We start from the raw sequence: 17274 nt of genomic DNA on the forward strand, positions 1-17274 counted from the left end.
TATTTGGCCGTTTACTTGCAAGCTTCCTGGTGTTCGGGTCACAGAGTGAGAGTTTAGATCAGATCGGCCATCATTATTTCCCTAAAACCTATAACCCACGATTCCCTGCCAAACACACACACACACACACACACACACACACACACACACACACACACACACACACACAGCCTACAGTCACTCGCAGAGAATACGATGCCCTCCAACAGCTCAGGTCGCTCCAGATTGCATCAAAGGTCCTTTAGCGTTGACTTTATCACTGTACATTTTAATAAACCGTGGCTGGGTTGTGGTTTAGGGTCATGGTGTGTATGTGTGTGTATTCATGTGTGTGTTGGGGGTTAGTCTTTTATCTCCCTGCGTATCTGTCCGTCCCGTCCCGCCTGTCTACCTGTATCTCCCCTCCCTAAAGGTATGCCTGTCTGTTAGGTTGCGTGTCTCTGCTCTGAATGTTTTAGGTCACTCAGTGTTGTCTGGCATGGCAGTTTGAGGAGGACTGAAGGAGAGAAGGTGAAGGATTCAGAAAAAGAAAGTGGAAAAAGTGTATCAGTAAAGCAAATGGCTGCTGGGAATACCCTTTGTGTTCTATCTTCACACAGCCATTACAAGGTTGTTTTATGAGTGACTAAGCCATGAGGTAAAATATAGGAAAATAATGAAAGCACACAGAGTTTATAATTTTTACTGTCTGATCAACGATGTCTCATCTTCTCACCTTTTTCCTTATATACCTCCCCTCCTCCTTTTGAGTCCTCCTCCTGAACCTTGGCGCCCCTCTGTCACCCCTTCTCCCTTTTACCTCGCTGCCCCCTTTCAGCTTTACGCCAGTCTCTCTGGTGCATTTTTTAAAATATCCATCTCCTCCTCTCGTATTGTTCATAGCTCTTTTATTTTCTTTATCGCCACTCCTCTCCTCGTTGTATAACCCCTGAAATCCACCACCCCCCTTCTCTCCCTCCCCGTTTACCTTTTTCCCTGACTTCCTTTGACGTTTGAAGGAGAGTGGGGATCCACTCAGCTGACAAAGAGAGAGGCGATGACGTCACAGCAGACATGATACACCAGCATCTGCTCTGGTCTAAAAATACACACCACAGGGCACACACAGTCAGTCTACAGCTGCACTCAGCATTTGTTTCCACCTCCACGCTCTACTGAGATGGCCCAGCTTTTACACAACTGGGGCTTGTGGGCACGCTGGGTTACATGCCGTTGGTCCACGACTGAGCAGCTTCAGTGTATTTGGATATTAAGGTTTAAAGACTCTCGGTGGATAAGGGTGGAGGTTTAGTTATATGAACACAGAGGAAGGCGAGCACGGTATATCCAACCTGTCATTTAAATGTTTTTACTGTTAATCACCTGTTAATCTGTTCATTGTAAATTCCATGAATTTAAATTAAATAAATAGAAAATACTGATCAAAAAGTGTGACACATATATGCAACACATAAGACATAAATACATTCTACATTCATGAATGGCAATACTTTATTTGATTTACCCTCAGAGGCACAGTTGGGACACATATGACCTGTCCGGTCTTGAGTTTTTAGTTTTTTAAATTTTACTCTTTTATAGCTAGCTAACATTAACTATAGCTGTGGACGAGCTGTTGCCAGAACTAAGTAGCAGAGGTACTAAGTAGCATAACTAGGAGAGATAGAGGCTAATTGCATGGTTGGTAATTTGATGGAAATGAGATTATAAACATTAAAAACTTTAAATGACATTAGTGTGGCATTAATTTAAAGGTGCAATATGTAAGAATCCTGTGGAATTCATACTACAAACAAACAAACGGGGCAGCATATCACCAGAGTAACCGCTAACTGCTGTTACATGAATCTCCCAAGCTCAGCTAGTATCACCTTTTAGTCCTCAGCCTTCCTCAGTTTGTTTCTCGTCACTTCTCTTCCTCTTCACAGCTTCCATCTATCTGCGTTGTTTGTGTTTTGTTGTTGTTGAATCGAGCTTGTCGAGTACCGGATGACAGTGGCTCAGTTTTGTCGACCGGACAGTCGCAGCAATATGCACTCTACCTACAGTAATCGCTTGTCTTTGAGCAAGGCAGCGTACCTGCAGCTCCTCTGCTCCTCGGCAGTGGACGATTGTGTGAGTGCTCAGCAGCTCCCTGCTGCTTGAGTGGGTGTTTGTGCGTAACCCTCTCTGACCCTGCGTTTACTCCCCGAGGCCGTCACTGTAAATAAGAATGTGTTCTTAGTGAAGTTGCTGGGCTGAATAATTAGTCTTTTTTATCTGCGCTGCTTTTGTGCTCGTACATTTCCGCTTCTTCAAGAAAAACCCCGTCTGTCCTTTTCTTCCCCTGCTCCGTTATCTAGGCTGCATCTGCTACTTTTATGATAATTGATGCATGTCATTATGTTGTGGTTTTGATATTTAAACTATTGAAATTTTTACCCAAAAATGGTAAAAAGGGACGGCTTTTTCAAGACATTTAACCAGAGATTGAAGCTAATGTAGCATCTTTCTTCCTGTAAGTCAGACGATTAAATTCATTTTAACGGTGTATAATAATTCTTTACACATCCTACAAATCATTTCAAAGTAATGTATGTTTTTTTTCTCTCTATTCTGTCTCCTTCTCGTGCTTGTGTGCGTGTGTGTCTTCTGTCTGTGTGTTGCTGGTGGTGGCATGTAACTAGGGAAGTGGAGCAGGCAGGTCTGTCAGACTTGGAGATCATCTCCCAGCCAGTGGAGGATGAGAACCAGTGCTTGGCTCCTCCGGTCCAGCTGGTGAGTTTTGGCTACAGAGATCTGCCCCTCGCAGCTCTGGACCTCTCGCTGGCTGGCTCGCAGCTCCTCTCCAACGCAGACGAGGATGAAAACAGGGACGGGTGAGTGAAACTTTTGTCGTGTAGCAAGCCTTGTTCTCGTGATGGAGTTTGTTTTTTGATGTGTGAGTGACACACAGGTGGTATTTTTATGTACTGTAGTTGACTTTTCTGAAATGATTGTTAAGTGGCACAAACACACTCACTGTCAGTGTTGAGTCAACAGATTCCTGCATCTTCTGAGCACTGGTTTGCTTTAGGACCCTCAAAAACAACTTTAAAGCCCCACTGAATGTAACGCTTCCTGCCTGCCGGTGAGCTTATAATGTGAATATGTTTGTTAGAAAAACTGACCAGATTTTTACCTGCACAGCTCTTCTTCAATTACCCCGCTGGCTTCAGATCCCCCCTTTCTCTTGATGTTCACTTTTACTACATTATGTTTTTAGAGATTTCACATAATAGTGTATCCAAGCTACTAAAGATGTATTGACTCTGAATTTGATATCAACAAATGAACAGCCTGCCTTTGAAACATCTTTCACATCCTTCTTCTGATGTGATTCAAAGAAATATTGTGGAGTTGATTAGCAGTCGATTACCAGGTTAACTGAGAAATTTGCATTTCTCAGTTAACCTGGTCATATTGTATCGTCCTTGTACAACCAACTGCACAGTAACAGACGGACATGAGTGAGTGTGATTTCTTGTGTGTGTGTTTGGTTTGCTCCAGGATTAATTCAGCTATTTTGAATCCTAATAAGACTCGTTCAGGCCGTTTTGTTCTTGACTCTTGATACTTTTTGCTTTTTATAACAGTTGAGCGGCAATATGTAAGAATTTTTGTTGAAAATGTTCAAAAATTGAATAAATAGAATGGGTAAACAAATAACAGTTTTAGACAGATTTTGATGATGTTTATGTATTGTGTTGCAAAGTTATCTACTGAAGTTAGCACGCTAACCAGCTAGCCTCAGCCCGGCCGAGTCCAAAGCTCCAATGTGAACACCAACACTCTCCTTGTGCTCCAAACTCCCTGTCTAACTGCACAGTTAACTGAGCTAATTAGCTAACTGCAGCTACAGTTAGCGTCAGCTAGCGGTAACTTTGGTGATATGCTACCACCTATTTATTTTAAATATGAATTTGAGTGGCCAATTCTTACATATTGCACCTTTAATGTTATTTATGAAGTTAAAAAAATTCACTCAGCTGCTATGAGCAGCTCAAATTAACATGATCATTTTGCCTATACATTGCGATAATATCTAATTAAACAGCGCCTATTATTTTCATTTTCTAAACATAACAACATCCATCAACAAATGTTAGTGTTGCGTGTTGAGACATTATTCTTACATCTGCTGTCAGGCATGAATCATCACAGATGTTAAACAGGGTGAAATGCAAATTCATTTAAATGCGTTATAACTGCAGCATCATCTGATTCTAAATTAAATATAAAGATTAATACGTTTTTCTTTTTGCACGTGGATGTTGTGGAAGATCTGTATGTACCCTAATGTCAAAGACTGTTGTTAAAGAGTAAGTACTTACATACAGGATGTGAAAAATGACTCAGAATAAAACGGCTCTCTGACACATATTAGTACTCAGAGCTCGTCATGTTCACCCTGAGGTCATTACATTGGCCACAACATCAGACTGAGGAGCCAGTGACAGCAGTGGCCAAGCCGTTCATTCTCACCGGTCCTATCTGAACATACAGCTCTATTATGAAGGCGTCCATCTTTCAAATTCTCCTGATTATGAGTGTACTGAAGACTTGGTTGGTGCAAAGTAAACTTAACTGATCTTCCCACTGTCAGCAGTATACCATGATGTTATATTTCTTTATGAATTGCTGGCACAAAAAAACTTAGAGGGACAACATGTTAAAGTGAAAACACATCTCCAACATGGTCCCGGGATGTTAAAATACCAGCAGAAGCTCGGAGAGACAGCAGGCACACAGGTTGTAAATTCAAAGACAGTATGCATCATACATGGATGGTGAACCACACTGCTTTAGTGAAACTTCAAATGACTGGAGCTCTGCTGGAACTGTCAACTGAATGGATGGGCAGGTGTTCAATACCTTTACCTCTGATGATGGTGAAAGAGAAGTAGACACATGGCTGCAGTGAAAACATATTGAAGAAAGATTATTTATGTAACATTTACTCCACCAGCTCATCATCATGAGCAAATAGGAAGCATGGGAGAGCTGCAACCTCCAGGAGAGACTTCACTTCACTTCACCTTTTATATGTGTCACACACATGTTGTGACCCCAGCTGTAACAGGCAAGGCTGAATTATAATGCATCAAAATAAGGACTTTAACTACAGCTACAGTAAAAGTAAACTTTTAGATAAAGATTGTGGTGATGTTATCAATATACTAAACCATATTATACAATACAATACTATACCATACAATATAGTAAAATATACTATATATATACAAATATTTCCAGAGTAGGGCAGGTCTATGAAAAGCATTATGAGTTGCATTGTGGGAAATGTAGTGCCCAGTATTTATGGAGTTTGCTCGGACACATGTAAGGGACTTAAAGTCAGGACATTTTAGCTCCATGTGCTTTTATTTTGAAAGTTCCTATTATAATCTGTCTCTTGTAACCCATTTTTATGTAAATGCAATTTTTTGCACTTTTTGCAGTGCTCTGACTGCACTCTATAAAAACTAAAATATTTCTAAACCCTCCTTGTTGTAAATATTTAGTAATAGTCATTTTTAAAATAGTTTTTAGTAGTTTTATTGGTCAGTATATCATAATAGTTTTATTCTCTATGGTACTGTATATGTATGAACATGTCTACAGTACACATTTGTAAAAGGGGTGTCATCATGTTCTTGGCATGAACAATCTTTGCTCTGTTCAGAAGACCATGATAGAAACTCTGTGGTGGCACAAGAACCTGAAGCTGTTATCTGCAAACATTTCATGCACACACACACACACACACACACACACTTTCCCCATCACACTTGCATTAATGCCACATAGTATGCATGATCATCATCCATCATGTGTTAAGTCTCCTTCCCCAAGTCCTTGACTTGCTGTCCCCGTTGCTCAGTATTACGTCCATTTATCATTAAGTGACAACCTCTGGGTTGTACAGCGTCCATAAGTTAACTGAGATCAATTCATCATTTCAGACTAAATACCGCCCTCCTCCCACCGCCTGCTGACAACGGGAGCCTTTATTGTAAGTGACATTTTGCGACGCATGTGCCAGAAGCCGATAATATCACACTCTTAATTTCTTGTAAGTCTTTGGTGCTGTCTAACTATACATGCCGTCACTTCCGATTATTTTATTTGGTGATCAAAAGCAGGCGGTTTAATGTTTGTAGTGCAACGTACCTCCAGTTGATGCCGTCAACGTTTTAAATAATTTTAAACCTACAAATAGTCACAGGCTGCTCTTGTGTGTTTTTAATGGCGTGTATGTAATCAGGCATCAACACTTGGTGCTCACTTTTTGTTTTTTATGATTTTATTTTCCTTTGACAGGGAATTCTGTCCGGATGCATGACGAGGAACGTTTACGTCTGCCTACATTGCGCCATGCAGGCTCAAAGCTTAGTCAATAAATAAACTTCAAGTTAAAGATTATGAAGAAAGACAAACAGCCAATAGACTAAAAACAGGCTACGCAGATTTCAGCGTGTCGTGACTCAGTTTTTTTGATTTAGTTAGTACCTGTTTTATTTTGGTAATATTATATTTCCCACTCTTTTTCTGTGTGCACCTGTGTCTCATTGGTTAATCACTCCCTGTGTATTTACGGCTGTATTTTCCCCCCATTCTTCGTTGGTTTGTCTGTTTTGTCCCGTGTCACCTGTGTTTCTCGGTCCTGTCTTCCCGTCGCGCTCTCGTGCATTTGCTGCCTGTGTCCTTGTGTTATTCTCACAGTCGTATCAGTCAGAGACACATTAAACTTATGACCTGCTGATAACAGGTCTTGTTTTTCCGCTTTACCATGAGTGTGAAATGCTGCGATGGCATATGGATATGATGACACATCACAGCCGTCTTTTTGATTAGTCACAGCCTTAACAGATTTCTTTGCCCCGTCGTTAAAACCTGCTCACCGTCCAGTCTTTCCATTCCGTCCAGTAACCGTGACTCAAACCTGGCTCTTTGCACGAGCTCTCACCAGGATGCACATAAACACCATAAGCTGTAGCACAGAATCCAATACACGTACGCACACGTACGCACACGCCAAATCCATACACGCCGCCTCATCCAAGTACTTCGTTTGACACCAAATCAGGTCTCACTCCATTGGTTCCCTTCAGTCATGGCCAGAAACAGATGGATTTAACAGACGCACCGTCAACAGAAGGCGGTGCCGACACTCACACTGCGCTTGTATCACAAGCAGTACACAACTTCATGTTTTCTGTTTCATATCGGGGTGAGTGATAGCATGTATTTCCATCCCTATGCATAATGGATAGAAGTGAGCGTGTTTACTGTGATTGTCCTCACTGTCTTGAAGTGATGAATTATGCACGAGACATTTCCTATTGTAGCTCAACCTGTGAAATACCTGTAAGTCTGAGAGTTGGTCAGTAACTGGGTCACAGGCCTGTTGTTGTCGAGTAATCAAAAAAAAAAAAAAAACACGAGACCACCAATATGTTCAAATGTGCTTGGGTCCGGGGTTCTTCCTCTGGTCCCGTAGAAACCCTGCTGCAAGAAGCACTAATAACAGCCTCACCAGTCACTGCGGTGAAGGTTATTTTACCAGAGAGCTCAATTTACTCAAACTGTGCTTAGTGCGATGGGGTCACTATTTCATATTCAAGTCATTAGTGTGAAATGTCTGCCTGTAAAAATGCTGCCAGTGGGAGTTGTAAAAGTCATCATTCTTTCTTTTAGCTCTAATGAAATCCCATTTAAATCCACCAGGCAAGAGCTCCAGTAATGTGTACGTTACATCTCCGCTATGCTTTAAATGCTATACTAATCTCCCACATTAATCACTATCACCGGGCCTTGTGTCTGGCCTTATATTGGGAAGTTTCACAAGGATGCTTCGACACCTCTTGCTCTGCGATAACAGAGGTGAAACATCAAGAACCCCCGCTGCTCATAGGTCTCGCATCACGTCAGGTGTTTCTGCCAAAAACAGCACCGACAGGGAAGCTCCTCTGACATTAAGGCCACGTCATTAGAACCAGTCAGATGTAGGCAGAGGGCGTCTCAGTGAAGGTGTCAGTCAGGACCCGATGCTATTCTATTCTGTGGATTTCAGCACCGCTGGGCTTTTCGGTGATTACGCCTGTGCATCAGTCTCCTCATTACCGTATCGATCCACCTCTCAAACAGACAGCGGCCATTAGCCTCCTTTAATGACATTCACGAGCACCACGCCCGTGCACCATCATCATGTTGTGCGATGGTCTCCCATGGCTCCTTAAAGGTGCACTATGTAGTTTTTGGAAAGAAATTTTAATCAGAAGAGAAACATCTTCACTGGCTGATTTTTTTTATGCCTAGACAAACTAAATAAACAAACTGTCTTCGTTTTTGTGACTGAATAAACAAACTGACCTTAAAGGACGACCTTAACCGCTTTACTTTGTTTATATGTGGCGGACCCTGCCACTTTTCTAGCTTCAGCCAGTGTTCTCGGGACCTTATTTTCCTCCGAGAACAGCTTGTTTATTCACTTATTGAAAAGATAAATATTTCTGAGTTTGTATTATTACATCATTAATATTGTTAATATTTGTTAATAATAATAGTTAGATTTTTTTCTCCAAAACTACATAGTGCCCCTTTAGGTCAGAGCTCTGACATTAGCTACCTGTGAGTTGATTTTGTCGGGTCATGACAGGATGTAAGCACCATCAGGCTTGTATTTGTATTTGCTGTCAGAGTGCAGATAGGAAATGCTGGAGAACGATTGCCAAACTCACCTAAAGGGAAATGGGGCGGAGGAAATGAACCTTTTTATGGGCGTGTTGAATGATGAAGTGTTGTAGAGAGAAGGCGAGACAGCGATCCACAGCCATCAAAATAAAAATGCATGTGGGAGAGGAATCTATTGACTGCTCCGCTGACTCTACCTGGAAAAGTGGATTGCCCCAACACCACCACCACCCCACACATACACACACCCCTCTACTCCCAGTCTGCATTAGCTGGCTCATTGGCTTTGAGGCAGTGAGGGAGCGTGATGGAAAAAAAAAAAAAGATGCGCGTGGGGAATGTTTAGACATGCTCCGTAGTTATGTTTGGCAAAAACGAGAAGGTGCGCTCCTGAAAGTGAAGTAGAGGTGTTTCATCAACATGGCGACGGCTCATTGGACGAGGCCTGGAAGTTATCTTCACCGGTAATGTCACTGTCAGCAAAACTTTTCTCCTCTACTCACTCCCAGGAAGAAGTGAACAGTTAAAAGCTGACATCAAATTTAATATACTGGCTTGTAGTGTGTGTTAAAGTTATTGAACTAATCAGTTTCGTCGACAAGTCCCTGAAATTGAAACTCAGAGAAAAACTGCAGGTAGAAAAATCATATATTTAGACAACGTGCTGGCAGTGTTTTTCTCCCCACACGTTTACAGATTAGATGGTAACCGAACAGAGCCTTGTGTTATTATGGTTTGCCAACACTGTAAGGCTGCGGCGCGTCTCATAGCAGGAAGCAAGCAAAGGAGGATTAATCAAGAGAAAAGGCTCCTGTGTCAAGCTGCCACTGTGTGATGAAGCACCTACTGTCAGCCATGTTTGCATATCATAGCCTGTAGCATTGTGAAGGTGGAGCTGACCTTACTGCTATCTCTCGTATAGTGCGCTGCCCTCACTTCACATGACGGCAAAGTAGTCACTCGCATAGAAAAAACCCTCTTCTCTCTCTCTCTCTCTCTCTCTCTCTCTCTCTCTCTCTCTCTCACACACACACACACATATTTATGCATGCATGAACCGAAACACAGCACATAGAGTATTTATACACAGAGAGAGAAGGAACGGGCCTGAAAAGCTTTCTCACTGCACTACATAGTGGTTGTTAATCTAATCCTCTGTAATCATGGTTCACTTCATATTCCAGTTTATACTGGGCTGTCACATCTCATTAGGAACAATAGTGTTCCTTCATTGATGCTTCTGCACATTTAGATCGGCTCTTCTTCCTCTCCCTTTCACCACCTTTTCTTCACATTTCTATATTTCTCCTGATTTTTCCCCTCGACGTTATCACTTCTTCGTCTATTCCAGTTTCACACTCACCGTCTCATCTTTTTCCATCTTTTTCTGCCCTCGATTTCACACAAAGCATCCCTTCCCATACTGAATACCAATCTGCACTGTAACTAAACTAAAAGCCAAGAAGCAGACCGTGTTTTCTCATCACTCCACGCAGTTGTCGGCGCACCACGCTGACCAAAACTACCGTAAGAACCTTCGCAAGCCTCCAGGAGCCTTTTAGGTTCGTCGTCCTGTGGCGAGGGTGAAGGAGGGTGGACAGGTTGGAGGTTTCCAGCACCCGTTAGCTGTATTGTTGCCGAGCACAGTATTCCTATCAGGAGAGACGTGGGCGACATTGTGGGAGGTGGTTGTTCTAGCTAGCATCAGGGGGCAGTTGCAGTGTTAGCAGTTTTGGCGTCATGGTAAGTGGACTGTAGTTATTAATAGAGTTGGGCCCATCCATCTTCCTGTCTAGGAAAAATGCTGGGAGGACCAAGGTGGCGTGGGCTTGTGTTCAGCACTTTCATGGCCGCCCACTCTCCTCCTAGTCATCAAGCTGCTTTTGTTTGTTTGCTCACTTTTTTTTTTTTTTTTTTTTTAGGTTGAAGAGTTCTTTTGGTGCATTTCAGCTTGTATTTGTGTAGGCTGCTGCTGGTGGAATAAAATAAAAAAAAAAAAAATAAAGCCAGTTTTAACAAAGAATGACATCAAGGGAGATTTGAAGGGCCTGGCCTCATCTGCGGCTCACACTGATGGTTTAAACTGGCAATTAAATGAATATTTAAATAGAGCAGCGGCTGATCAGAAGGCATATTTCGCTGAGTTTTGAAAGTTTATGTTAAATAATTAATTAATAATAATTAATAATAATTAATTATTTTGTAAGTTAAAAATTGTCACATATGGTACATCTCTGTCAGAGAAACGACAGGTCAAGTAATGGAATTTTGAATATAGGCAACGACAACCAAAGCCATGACTCTCTTTGAGTAATGTGACACTAAACTCTGAGCTACAGCCAATTAAAACACCACGTAACAGCCGCTTTTCAGCAAAACACCTGACACTCTGCAAGCTGCTGCAATACAGTGGCAGAAAATATCCTGCTGCCATCGCCTGTGGCACGACACACACATAAAAAGGTGTGGAAAAGGTCAGGGTGGAGAGTACGATGCCGACAGTGTGATAAGGGATAAGGAGAATTACCTGGGTTTATTATTGTCTGACGACAGGGGATAACACCTGGATAAAAGCACGCAGTGTAGACATATCTTAAGATTGAAGTTGCCCGACAGGCTCACCAGACCAACCCTCCCACTGCCATTACAAGTGCACACCTGAGCAGTGGAATGATGTCACCTCCCATCCCGGTGATGGGTGTATGGTTGCCAGACGCGAAGACAGAAGCATATGTTGCTGATACGGCTGTTCCAAATGTGCAAGGAGTCCAGGGTTAGGCACCGGCACCAGATGGTTCGTCTAAATCTGTAGTGAGCAAGGGGGTGAAAAGAGGAAAAAACAACTTCTCTCTGCCACCCACCAGCTTTAGGCCAAGGGTCCAAATGTTCCATTTTGGAAATAACTACTGGCCCATTTGCAAGTTTCATAATGTGGTTAAAGATGGAAAATACACATCAACTTTGCATAATGATCACAGCCATCTCTGGGGAATTTTGTGGCGGGCATGGAAACTCGACTTTTGTAACCCGGACATGAGCTAAATTATAGCATTTTTGCATAACAAGGACATTTGACGGACACACAACATGATGTCCCCCCGATTAAAGGGACATTGAGGAACTGCTTGTCGCATGTAGGCATGTTTTTTGGCATGTGGAGTTACTTTCAACATTGTATCTCTTTGTCAGTAAGGAACACTATAAAAGCCCAGCTGCTCTCAGGTTAAAAAGTTAATTGTTTTGTCATCTTGAGATAAAAAGCTTTGTTTTCTCAAGATAAGAGCCGTGTGGATGTCATGGCCCTCCTCGGCTTCCATTCAAAACCAAAATAAACCTGTATAACAATTTTTTGTGGGTCCACCTCTGCATTTTTACTTTACACGCTGCAACTTTGTAAGAGGAGGGAAATCAAAGTCAAATGTTGAAGTCTTGCATTTTGAAATAATGCATTCTCTGAAGGCTCTCACCTGGTCGAGCCAATTTGGCCTGATTTAATTAGAGAGCACAGGAAGTTGTCTGAGAGAGCGACCAGAGAGTGACCGGCCTCCCTGTTATCTCCCAGGCTCCTTAATTCCTCTGCCACAGGGAGGGCTGCTGGCCCATGTCAGTGTAGGAGCTAAATGTTCATCATTTGTCAAAGAGATGTTTTCTGTCTGTCTTCAGGACAAATGGACGTCAGAGATTCCCCAAATGATGAAAAAATACTGAAATAGTGCTTCTTTCTATAAATACACCAATACTTCAAATAGACCTAAAACTAAAATGCTGCATTATATTGAGTAATGTACAGTATGTCCTTGTTTACATTTAAATATCAAGGTAATCTGTTGTGTATTTTGCGTGCCCTGACATTAGCTTCATCTCACACTGTGTGTCCGCAGGCTGCAAAACCTCAGTATTGATAATATGGTAATGGTTACAAAGAAAGACCTGCAGAGCACCATGTGTAGCTCAGTTAACGCCCATCCTCACACCCGGCCCCTAAATCGCCTTCAGAGAGGAGGTGCAGAGTGGTGGCAGAGTGGTTGATATTCACACACACTGGTGTGAGGTGTGAGGCTGCTGTTCTGGCTATTAAGGGAGAGGGATCAAGTGCCGGAGCAGAAACCTTTTAGTGGAGTCCAGCCTGACGGTCTCAGTGCAGATGTAAATAGATATATTTGTCTTTACCTCTGTGTTAAAATATAGAATTAATTCTGAAGATGAAGATGGGCTTAAACTACATTTTATCAGTGGGCCTCTGCGTGGATAATAATGTCTCCGATACTGAGCAACTCACCCTGTTCACACCTTGTTATTACTGGTCACCTTTGGGATAATCTTTATAAATATCATATGAATGCAGAATCCACATGCAAGGGACAAGAGTTTGGTATCAGAAGTGTTCTGGTTTCCGTTTGTAGTCCGTTGTAGTCCAAGGCTTTGTTTGCATGCGAGTTTATAGTCCTCGTGGAGAGCAAAAGAGGTAGAACACTTTGGCAGGAAAGCAATCTCGGACCCATCGGTTATTGTGTGACAATGTAGATATTTTATTAGCTATTTTAAACTTATCTGCATTCATGTGCCCTCATATTCCGCAGTTATGCAGTTTTTTTTGTTTGCTGTATCTTTTAAATGAGCTCCAGAGTGGCTTCTGTTCCAGATCAACTCACTTCTGTCACCTCAGCTGACATCCAGAACCAACTGCAGTCTATAGGGTACTGATCTCGGCTGGCTCTGATTGGACGCGCACATATGAATGCACACATATGGTGTATACACACACAGAATACAGAATACACCCTTGCAGTCTCTCTCACACAAACACACACACACACATTCACACACACACTGACCTTCCTGTCCCCTTGTAACATACAAATGAGTCTTTTCCCAGCGTTCCCACAGGACTGCGAGGGAGAGCTGAACACCAGTTGCCCTTGTTCATTGTGTTGTGTGCACGAGAAACTGCTCACAGTAAACTTAACTCACTTAACCCTATAAGTTCTTTCTTGTAGTTACATTACACATCACATTAAATATGATGCTGTTCGACATGAGGGGTTGAAGCTAATTTGACCGTTAGCTCAGCACTCTTCACCGTGCTGCTGTGAGACGTAGCTTCAAATAATGTTATCAGGTGTCTGTATAAACGTCTATACAGAGTACCAGGGAACTACAGTCTCCAGTCAGATTCCATCTTTCTTCATGAATGAGATCTGTATATATAAATGCGCCCTGGGTGCCTTTCAGTTTAATGTTAGTGTCTATTACAAGTGAGAAGAAGATGTGTTAAGATGCACAGAGCAGCAGAGTGCATCCAGTCAACTTTCAAAATAAAACAGGCTGTGCAGACTCGTGCAGCAGCACAACAAAGTCAGAAATAAGTCAGGCTGCAGTCAGGCTGATAAACAGGAGTGAAGATAAATCAACTTTAACCCCGAAAGTTAGAGAGTAATCTCCGAGCTCACATCCTGTCGGTAAGCGGTTTTCGTTCAGAGCAGAATCTGAAGTGACTCCAGGTGTTTATTCTCCAGAGGGTCTGGCACTAATCCAGACTCTCTAGCCCCTAAGCAGCTGAGCTCTTGTCCCACCGCTCCACCTGGCCCTCCAAACACTCGGCAAACATCTTTTGTTTCGGTTTGATAGAGAGCCCCCCTAGCGGCAGATGTTACATATTGTACGTTTAACTGCGTAGCTTACTCACCCTAGGTAGAAGCACACCTATCAAGGATGAATGAAGAAATAAACACGACCTGAACAAGTTAACATCAGGCAGGACGCTCTGCTTCTGAAACTTTTCCGGTGGGGTATGAAGCTGCGTGGAGGACAGAACAAAACTGCGTCACACATGCAAAGTCACAGAGACGTGCCCGGTGCAATGAAGGCATTAACCTTGTAAACTGCATTTTACGCAGGGCATTGTAATCAGTCCAGATTGACAATAGCTTCAATCAAACTTTAGATCCAAATGCTAACATTTGAAGTGTCATACACAGTACAGTTTCAGCCATTGCTGCTAGAATGACTTGGAGTGAAACTAAGAAGCTGTTATGTAACTGTCACACATAAACAAAGGAACAATTTGAATAAATAATACGCTTGCCTGACAATACTGTTGATGTATGAAGGTAAATACTGTTTAGTAATAATTCACTTGTCTTATTTCCTTTTAGCTATTGCCAAGTTAAAAAAAGGAAACAAAAGCTGCTCGATCTTTGAGCAGAAGTCAGTACCTCAGATTTATATCTGACTCCAGGGTCAGTCATTTATTCCTTTGGTTCTGTTTCCCCTGAAAGTGCTGCAGGAGTTTTGTGGCTTGCGTCTTCCCTGCTGATGTGTTGTGATCAATGGTGCACAGGCATTGGTAATGGGGAACCTTTCAAATGTAAAATTAATTACCTGCAATCTGACAGCATCAGGGAAACTCAGCATGTATTTTATGCTTAGTTGGTACTCCCTCCTTTTCCACGCTTGCTTTAGCATGAAGCATTGTGTATGTGTTTGTGAGTGTGTGCATTGGTTGAAATGTGGAGCCTGCTGGAGACACATTTGTTTCCAGGAGATGATAGTCTGCTGGTGGCAAAGTCAGCCTCACCTGACAGGCAGCATCCTGTGATGTTGCTTGGAGGGACACTCGTAATCCTTCCTTCAGGAAGAAGAGGGTCTTCTTGGACCTGTCCCTTCTCTTCTTTTCCCGATAAAACAGAAGTCCATGAGCACTGAAGTGTTTCTTGACAGTTTGGCTGTAAGTACAGTGATTTTTACATTGAAAAACGGTGGGCCTTGTGCCCTGAAGCCACTGCTGGGAGCACTGGCTGTAGGAGGTTCTGGTTGGGCAAGAACACAAATAAAGAAACAAAGATGGTGTGTTTAAGCCAGACACATAAAAAAAACAAAAAAAACAAACAAAAAAAACAACAAAAACTGAAGGCAATAATCTATACCCAAGTTTTTCTTTATCTTGAAATTGTACTCAAGGAAATCATTTGTTTCTGTTAGGTGTTAAAGGAGTCAAGCTTTGAGGTCAATGCGGAGAGCAGAAAATACCTTAAATTACAACAACACATTCTTTTCTTGGGTGACAGGTGGCCAGAAGGTATCCCATGCTTTTATGTTTCTGCTTATATTTGAATAATCTAACATAACTTGATAAGTAATTTGTATGCAAAGATTGTTGGTGTAAGTTTGCTTTTGTGTCACTTTCTGACCTCTAGTGGTCAGAAATTTCCTAATGCAGCTTTAAAGGCCCACCAGGATTCTGTTGTTTCAAATACCCCACCAACTATTGAGCTGGTTACCGTGAAATATTCTACACACATTCATGATCCCGAGAGGATCGAGACTACTGACTTTATCTGAACTGCTGAAACATCAGAGCTGTTGGTGTGGCTGTAGGATCCTGTTCTTGTTTTTGATCGATTGATTGGAATCTTTATTTCGAACATGTAGGGGTTACGACACTGGACTATCTGCTGAGACTAGTTTGACCCCTGCCTGATTTAAGATTACGGTTTTTGGACTTAAAGTGCACAAACTAGTGCCCAGCGAGCCACTAGACCTAAACTAAACTAAATTGTAAATGTAAAGGAGACATAGGCTCATTTTCAGGTTCATAATTTTATTTTTGGTCACTACTAGAATAGGTTTACATGCTTTAATGCTCAAAAAACACACACTGTACGTTTTCTCATACTGACCAGTGTTGCAGCACTTTGTTCCCCCCTCTGTCTGAAACGCTCTCAAACTAGCCGCGAGGCATAAATTATGCAAAAGAATGACATGGTGACGTAGTGTGATGTCATTAATTCGGACTTAAAGGCGGGACTAGTGACAAGACATTTCAGGAGCAGTGTTTTCTGTGGGAGAGAGGAGCTTCTGTTGGTGCAGACTTTGACATTGTTTAACTTTCAAGATAACGTAAGCGATAACATACTGAAGGAAAAGAAAAAAATGAAAAAGCATAATAGGTCTCCTTTAATGACCTTGATTAAATACATCTTGTCTCTTTTTCTGTTTCTCAGTAAGGGTGTAAATTAGTTTCATGAAGTCACATTTCTTGCGGAGCGATGCAACATAAAAAGTGTCAAGATGATCTCACTGAACTTCTTCATTCACGACCGCACCTCTCATCCCAGGAATAGTTGTCACCACCAGACTCAAAGCACCCTAAAAGTGAAATCGCCAATAATAGAACTCAAGTCAAAGAAAAAGACGTATGAGTAGTGAGTAAAAACTGAAAATTAAAACAGTCATTGCCTTGATTCATTACACTTGATTGAGTTTGTAAGGATTGGATATGTTCTTTTGAGTTTAGAAAAACGGAGTGATCAATCCAACTTATTATGAGTCTTCAAAGGACTCGGACTGCAGCAGCATCAGCTGTACAGTGAGCTTTTCCCAATTGTTTGTTGTTTGGGCCAGAATATTATATATTAATGATGAAATGTTAAACATTTTTGGCTGCTTAGCTCATGGCTAATTGGTTTTCTAACTTTTTAATTTTGACTTGCACAGCACACAGCAGGGATACACTTTTTTTTAAAAAAAAAGATATGTTATAATACTTCAGACATCATATTA

The 17274-nt window shown here is 41.9% G+C and overlaps 1 protein-coding gene across 1 annotated transcript in view; it reads left to right on the forward strand.

Moving 5' to 3' along the window:
• The first annotated feature begins 632 nt into the window (after positions 1–632).
• Positions 633–17274, forward strand: part of LOC140994296 (transmembrane protein 266-like) — a 39117-nt gene continuing 22475 nt past the window's right edge. Inside the window, exons 1-2 of the mRNA XM_073463865.1 lie at positions 633–637; positions 2667–2858. Coding sequence (XP_073319966.1) covers positions 633–637; positions 2667–2858 — 197 coding nt within the window. The remainder of the gene's footprint in view (positions 638–2666; positions 2859–17274) is intronic.

This window comes from Pagrus major, chromosome 4, assembly GCF_040436345.1.
Source record: "Pagrus major chromosome 4, Pma_NU_1.0".
NCBI lineage: Eukaryota > Metazoa > Chordata > Actinopteri > Spariformes > Sparidae > Pagrus > Pagrus major.